The sequence below is a fragment of the Rutidosis leptorrhynchoides genome, chromosome 2 (genome assembly GCF_046630445.1).
Source record: "Rutidosis leptorrhynchoides isolate AG116_Rl617_1_P2 chromosome 2, CSIRO_AGI_Rlap_v1, whole genome shotgun sequence".
Lineage (NCBI taxonomy): Eukaryota > Viridiplantae > Streptophyta > Magnoliopsida > Asterales > Asteraceae > Rutidosis > Rutidosis leptorrhynchoides.
In genome coordinates, this window is record NC_092334.1 from 573,332,762 (window position 1) to 573,341,281 (window position 8,520).

An 8,520-nucleotide genomic window follows, 5' to 3' on the forward strand; every position below is an offset into this window, starting at 1 on the left:
GACTTGTGACTACAATTCACCACGTGAACCTTCTTTTTATCCACCCATTTCTTATCATTTTTCTCATGTACAGTCATTTGCTTTTTATCTATTTCCAAGTTATGTTTTAATCAAGTTCTCTCTTGTCTCTTGAAGACAATAAAAGCGATTATGGGTTTCAAACGTTGCTTCATCTCCGATTGATGTCGGAAAGTTGTATTTATGATCTAAAATATTTGCTCTTTCCGTTTTTAAGCAATTAGGGTTTTCCCTTTTCTCTATGGCCGATTTTCGTGACGAAAAAGTGAAAGGAGACTTACCTCTGACCTTTTTATGGGCGATTCTTGAGGCGCCGCTGCTGGTAACCTCTTGGTGGCCGCTGGCTGCCGCTACTTTCTCCGCTGCCGTCACCGTTTTGCTGTCTTCCCGGTTGCTCCACCACTCGGGGTAACCAATAATTCTAAAACAGTTATCTTTAATGTGTTTAGACATACCACAGTATGTACATTCCATTTGTGGTGTCAATTGGCGGTTTTCTACAGTGAATTTTGTTTTGATGGTTGTGGATTCTGTTGCCCCCCCTTGTGACGGTATTTTATTTGACCTTGCCCCAAGGGTTCGTTGGAGTAGAACTTCCAGGTAACTCTGTTTGCTTAAAACGTTGGTCGGTTTGATGTTGGTTTCATGATGAACTGAGCTACCGTCGTGAGACATGGCGGCTCAATTCTTTGGTAAATGACTGAAGCTAAATAGGTGTTTTGATCCAAGATCAACACTATAGCTCTGATACCATGTTATTTAAGAGAATTAAAAAACTGTAATTGTATTGATCAGTTTATATTGATGAACTTGAATTGATACAAGCTTGAAATTAATTTCTTTACAATGAAATGCTCAATTATTTATACAATAAAGGAGTAACAGCTAATTGGTCCTAAAGAGCCGTTGGGAGTTATAGCCGTTGATGGCTTTTATTTTATTTTCTAACACAATAAAGGAACTAGCCGTTAGACATATCTTGGTCAACTCTGATCAACTCTTTAAAGGAAATGATTAATTGATAACAATTCTGATCCTTTTATTTCAACACCATCAACTCGGACAGATCCGACGAGAGCAGCAGAACCCCGACATGAGCAGCAGTAAAGCGACCACAAAAAACAAACACCGCTGTTAATGATATTTGTTCAAGTTAGCATTATTCTTTATTATTATTATTATTATTATTATTATTATTATTATTATTATAATAATAAACTTAAAAGTTTTAAAACTTACAAAAAATTAGTGGGAAGCCTAGAGACAATCTGGGCCCCCACACCTCTAGCAATAGCAAAACCTATCCTAGTAAAAATATGAGCAGCAGCACCGGCACCAATATCTTGCGCCATCGAACTCTTCTGAACCCGCTTAAGCAAAGAAACAGCCTCCTTCTCTAATTCCCCAAGGGAAGAAAATGAGAAAGGAATGAAACCATAACCAATCGCCTGACAGCAAGATTCGTACTTGACCCGCTTCCGACGAGCCGCCTCAACCACAGCACGTCCAGGGACAAAGTCAGAAAGCCCAGACTGTGTCAAAGGAGAAGACTCTGTCAAGTCAACACAGACATCGCGACCACAATCCCAGGAATAAAGTAACACATCTGCAGGTCTGAGGGCCCTGTCGTTCCCTCCAGACAACCCAATGTCAACCTCCTTTCTCGCAGAAATCCCAGATCGATAACAAACATCAACTATACGTTGAATATACGTTGAATTGTATGAGTTGTATATTGTTTAGGTAAGGTGTTAAGTCTAGTTAATATGTGGTTAAATTAATATGATGATCAATTTAATTGAATTCTTAATAAAAGTTGCATGAAAGGTACGACCTAACAAATAGTTGTTCACGAACGCAACGATACGAAAATTTAGTCTTTGCTCGTTATTAACCATTTATAAGTTGAGTAATGTAACTTCAACAGATGTCCATATAATTATATTTCTTCTTACTTAATATAAATCAATATCATATTATATTACTATTACCCTCTCAAATCTACTGTCTTGTTTTAAATTTAAAAGTCATTTCTTTTTCATTTTTGAATTTAAAAGTTTTGTTCTGAATTTAACAGTCTTGTTTTTGAATTTAAAAATCATCTCCCTCTCTATCCGTCGAATAGAGAGGGGGATGACTTTCTCTACTTTTGAGAGTATTTTTACTTTGGGTGCAGAAATGACTTGTCTTTATTCTCGGATAGAGGAATAATTGTCTACATATCACCTCCACCATACACGACTTATGTGGTATTGAGTTTTGTTGTTGTTGTTGTTGTTGTTGTCTTTTTCATTTTTGACTTTAAAAGTCTTTTTTTCATCTTTGACTTTAAATTATTTTTTATATGTTACATATTACTTGATAAACGTTATATCATTAGAATATATTCAAAAGCTAGTTCATTAATATAAATTTCATCGAATAAGATATCATATAAACAAAAATATTTGGATGGATAAATGGTGTGGCGATACCCCGTTGAAGGATGTTTTTCCCAGATTGTTTCAGTTGAAAAGGAATAAAGTTGCCCATGTGAACGAGAGAGTTAATTGAGAGAACAATTTGGTTTCTCATAAGTGGGACTGGTTCACTAACCCTTAATGGCGAACCGAATCTGACTTCCAAAACTTGAATTCCAAATTAGCAGCTTACACCCCATCTGGTAAGGATCATGATGAATGGTTCTGGAAATATAATAACTTTGGAAAGTTCACCACAAAATCTCTGATGAACCTCTTGGTCGAGTCCTCGGTTACTCACCTTACCTCTCTTGATGCTACCTTAACAAATAAATTGATTCCCCAAAAAATCAAAATTTTTATATGGCGCGTCAAACAAAACAAACTCCCTGTATGTACTGAGCTTGATAAACGTGACATTGATTTACACTTGGTTAGATGTCCCATATGCGATGAGGCTATCGAAACTCTTGAACACACCCTTCTTACTTGCAAAGTCGCTCTTGATATTTGGGACATGCTTCGTAAATGGTGGAAGCTTGATAATCTTTGTATATCAAATCTCTCAGATGTGTCAAAATGCTTAAACTCCAATTTCAAATCTTCCTCGGGCCTTCTCCTTTGATAAGCCGCCGTGTGGGTAACATGCTACAATATCTGGAAAAATAGAAACGACCATGTCTTCGGTAATAACAGTCTAAGCTGTCCCATCTAGTAAGGATCATGATGAATGGTTCTGGAGATATAATAACTTTGGAAAGTTCACCACAAAATCTCTGATGAACCTCTTGGTCGAGCTCTCGGTTACTCACCTTACCTCTCCTGATGCTATCTTAACAAATAATATAATTCCCCAAAAAATCAAAATTTTTATATGGCGCGTCAAACAAAACAAACTCCCTGTATGTACTGAGCTTGATAAACGTGACATTGATTTACACCTGGTTAGATGTCCCATATGTGATGAGGCTATCGAAACCCTTGAACACACCCTTCTTACTTGCAAAGTTCTCTTGATATTTGGGACAGGCTTCGTAAATGGTGGAAGCTTGATAATCTTTGTATGTCAAATCTCTCAGATGTGTCCCAAGATAATCTCGGATATCCAAACAAAAAGCTTTGAATGGATATCATGTTGGTGGAAGAATGGCAACTTGGAATGGCTAAAATGGCTCTCAAATCCATTAATTTATGATGCGATCCCTACAAAAAAAAGTCGGAATCAGTTAATAGATAGGTTTTTTCACTCTGATTCCCCAATTAGCTTCCTATATAGAGGTTAAATGAGAGATGGTTGCCTGTTACTTTGTCATTGAATTGTCAACACTGTTTCCCGTTATTATCTTAGCTTGTTTCAAGTGATATCTCTAGTGGGGGTTTCAAGTTTTTTTCTTGTCTGTGGATAACCGAGTCTAGTATAGTTCGTTTGCAAACACTTGTTTGTTTAACATTGTATAGTTGCTCTAGTTGTAATCTTTGGTGGCATAAAGCCTAATTATGATGTTGTAATCTCTGTTTTTATTTTAATAAAATTATTTGTTCTTAAAAAAAAAGAGGATGATAGATTTGAAATAGAGGTAGTATAAAAAAACATACTAAAAGGGATGAGATTGTCACTATTCACAGTGACAGCCCCGCAATTATCCTCAACTTCAGGGGTAAATTGGTAGTTTGGTTTTTTTGTCTTTTCAATTTTTTTCTCTATTTTATACAACTTTTTTCCTTCTTTTTCATTCCTTTATTTATATTACACTCAATTAACCGATCGTTAACCGACCAAAACCTCCCTAGCTAATAAACCGATCAAAATTATTCGGCCGCGAAACGCGAGTTTTCCCCTTATTGTTACAAGACTTAGACTACATTGGACTTTAAATTACTAAGTTAATCTTATTATGCATACGTACACAAGAAAACTGGTATTGGCAAATCCTAGTGTTTAACAGATTTGTTTAATTTAATTGTTATTTGATCAAGAAAATCAATTAAATAACTCTGTTAATAGCGTTCAACACATGCTTGTAGAAAGAAAAATGAAGTACAAAATGAATATAATTTAAAAACTCAAATACACACGCATATTCATAGACTAAATAAGTACAAGAACCCAAACGAGGAAAAAAAGAATTTAGAAAGTAAACAAACAATGTTATGGCGTTTCAAGTTGGATGCTCTTCCTCTTCGTTGGAACCTATCCGCAAAAGGTATAGAGATTACTTCCATCGTGTGCCCGGTTTGCAACAATGGTGTTGAAACGACTTCACACTTATTTTTTGAATGCTCGTCGATAATGGATGTTTGGCATAGCGTATATTCTTGGACGGGCCTTAATCTGACTCATTGCTCCTCATGGGTCGAGTTGTTTAGTTGGATCGAGAACTTACAAGTTTCAAGGAATCGGAGAGACCGAATCGTGGGAATCATGGTTACAATGTTATGGGCTACTTGGCGTTTTAGGAACGGAGTCGTGTTTAACGAACCTTTTTTTACTAGTTGTAGCCTTTTTAATGTTATTAGATTATTTTCTTTCCGTTGGTTAAAACATAGAGGTCATTTAGTTTCGGCTTGGAACTCATGGCTCTCTAACCCTTTGTAATCTTTTCGTCTTTTTTTCTCTCTTAGCGCCTTGCTAGGGAGCGTGATTTTAATTCAATTTTGGCCATTAAAAAAAAGAAAGTAAACAAACAAAACTTTGATTATTAAAAGATACTAGTTGTCAAGCAAATCTTCGTTACAATTTACTATATAGCGGGTTGTTGCATGTGACAGTGACACGCATTTTTGAAAAGCTTTCTTTAATTTCGAAATAGAAACAAATCGGTAGGAAGCGTTATGGTGACAATTTAAATACAAACGCATATTTGTCGTGTTCACGATGGCGGTTCATATATGTCCATCTTAGCCCGTGCGACTCGGCTAGAGAGTGGCTATTTTTCTTTCGAGGAGACAAAATAGTTTCTTGTAGTGAGCCAACTCTCAGATCGAAGTCTTCGTCAACATGTTACGAATCTGTTTAGTTATTGTCGTATATTAATAAAGTTGTGTTTGTTAAATGGGTTGGTCGTGTCGAATCGAAAATGTTAGCTAAGAATAATACTCGTATTGGATACTGGATGTATGTAAAAGTAAAGAGCTAATGTAAGCTTAGGTACGTTAAAGTGAAATTAAAATTACTAAACCAAAATATAAAGAATAAGTGATTTATATGTGCCACTGGTATGTATAATTATAATGTTTTTGTAAACCTAATTCATCATTCATCCACCTGCTCTCATAGAAAAAAAGAGATTGTTTGGTGGAACGGAATGGGACGTCCAAACAATATTATGTCCCCTTCTTTCTATTTATTATTATTTATTAATTAACAATTATTAATTATAATTATATTAATTATTATATATGCATATAACTAAAACACATAATGACATGACAAGTTTTCATTACTTACAACTTTTTTTTTAGAAAATTGCACGGATAGTTCTTGTGGTTTGTAGCATCCAGCGTGGATAGACAAAGTTGGTGATTTGTGGTTGGATAGTCTCTGTGGTTTGCAAGTGGAGCAAGGATAATCTAGTTCATTAACACAGTTAACTTTTTACGTTAAAATTTAATATGTGCCAAGCATGTGAGGGTAATTTCGTCATTTATCAACCCCTATTTATCCATGACTACAAAATAGAATATAATATATATATATATAATATAATATAATATAATATAATTTAAATTAATAACAACAATCCTCCTCCTACTAAAACTAACTATACCGTTCACAAATAATGAGCAAACACACAAAATCAAATAATAATTAAACAAATCAGAAATAGGAAATAACTTCTTTTCATCAAGAAAGTTATGGATCTCAATAGCTTTGTTCTCAATAGCTTTGTTGTTGTTAGTGATGCTAGCATTAATCGGAAAATGAGCATACACAAACCTCATCTTATACCTAAACCCTTGAGTGACACCAATAATCAAATTGTTGACATGACTAAGCTCTGTACTAATCGCAGCAGTTGTTTTACGAGATCCAAACCACACATCAACCTTCAATTTCCTCTTTCCTTCTTCATCAGTGATAAACAAGAAATTGAAATTCAAATGCTTGAAATTGCGAGTTTGGGTTCCACGAGGTCCTGTGACTTCGATGATTTTGGCTTTGATTTTGATTTCAATGCCGCCGGGGATGTCCATTGTTTCCGATGATAAGATAGTCTTCATGGTAGCGGATTTGGATTACGACGGCGGAGGTACGTTTGTTGATGATTTAAGGTTTTGTGATTGAAGAAAACAATACGTCAATACCTAGTGATAGTGGTGTTTGAAACCCAGTTAAGAAAAGGAACAGATGAAACTAATGATTTCCAGTGTATTTGTATTTGTTCAATTTTTTATTTTTTTTTATTTTAAGAAATAGGTACAGAAGGTGGGAGGGAAGTAAGAAATATGTACAGAAGGTGGTTCAAGATCTTTGTTTTTGTAGATTTCAGATCTTTGTTTGCTGGGTTTAAATTTGGTTATTTGTTGAAAATGTTTGATTAAGAAGAAAAGAAAGAGATGAAGAAATTGAGTGGAAGGAAGAACTACTAATAGAATTTAATTGGGTTTAAGAGAAAAGTAGGTGGGTGGGTGGGGATATTTAGATATAATAATATAAAGATCAAAATACCCTCATGTGGAATGCACATGGCAATGAGTTAACGGAAGAATCAAACAGAAAACGTCACTTGGGCTATCCTTGCTCAACATTTCAAAAATAATGACTATCCAACCCCAAATCACCAACTATGTCTATCCACGCTGGGTGCTACAAACCACAGGGACCATTCGCGCAATTTTCTCTTTTTTTTTGATAGACAACATAAATTTTTTATATTAAAACCCAAGAGATACAAAACAAACTGTACTATTACATTGAGAATGACCTCAGCCGACTAAAAGCCAAAACTACTCTCAAACTTGCTTGCTAATTACATAGAAATCGAGATACAAATAACATGCTGAGGTAGCATTTGAGACCACGAATTGGATGATAAAAAGTCATTTGGCGAGCAGGTATACTTTTGGGTTAACGAGCCATGTATGCCAATCGAGTTGCACCCCTTTAACTCTACGAGATATCCAGTTAAAACTAATGATTTGTATCTCATTTAGAGCCGAAGGACCACACCATACGTTGATCTTGAATACTTTGTTATTTCGGTTTTTCCACACCAAATACCCGCACGTCCATTCAACTGCCTGCCATATTTTTGATCCGAGTTCGGTTGTTGCACTGTTTGAATTACCTCCAAAAGATTCGATAAGGCTGAGATTAGTGTAGGAACCTAAGTCCCACCATTTGTAGACCCGTGTCCATATGTCGAAAGCCAAGTTGCAAAAGATCAAAGAATGATCTATTGTCTCCACATCATTATCACACGTAGGACATCCGACCGAATGAAGATCAACGCCCCGTTTATCTAACTCAACAAGCACCGGGATACGCTTATGTAGAACCCTCCAAATGAATATTTCAACCTTTATTTGGACCAAATTGTTACGTATTGTTTCACGGCTGCCTCTACCCTCAGTGAGGAATTTTTTCTCAATGAGTTTTTGAAGCTTTTTTGTTGAGAATCTCCCCGTCGAGCTCAGATTCCATTTCCATTTGATATTGCTCCATTTAGACATATTTATTATGCAATATCGACCTCATTTTACTCGGTTTTGATGATCGTTGGGGCTTTAGAATTGCTTTCCTGTGCCAAAGTGTCTACTCAAGGCAAAATGCCTAACTTGGTGTAAAATTGACCAAAAAATGCTGAAAAAGTGCAAAAAAATGACAAGTGCAGGAAACAGCATCAAGAGCGCCGCTCCTGTACAAGGAGCGCCGCACCTCACAGCCAGAAGCGCCGCACCTCCAGTAAAAGCGGCACAATCACCAATGTTTTGTCTCAATTTCTTCACAGTGAGCAGAAGCGTCGCTCTTCAGAGCAGAAGCGCCGCTCCTACAGCTACAAGAGCGCCGCACCTACGTCAACAACGCCGCACCAAATGAAGT

The 8,520-nt window shown here is 36.1% G+C and overlaps 1 protein-coding gene across 1 annotated transcript; it reads right to left on the reverse strand.

The window, feature by feature from the left end:
• Nucleotides 1-7,517: 7,517 nt before the first annotated feature.
• LOC139889824 (uncharacterized) lies at nt 7,518-8,150 on the reverse strand. The gene has a single exon (XM_071872748.1). It carries the CDS (start codon nt 8,148-8,150, stop codon nt 7,518-7,520), a length of 633 nt encoding a protein of 210 aa, XP_071728849.1.
• Nucleotides 8,151-8,520: the final 370 nt, after the last annotated feature.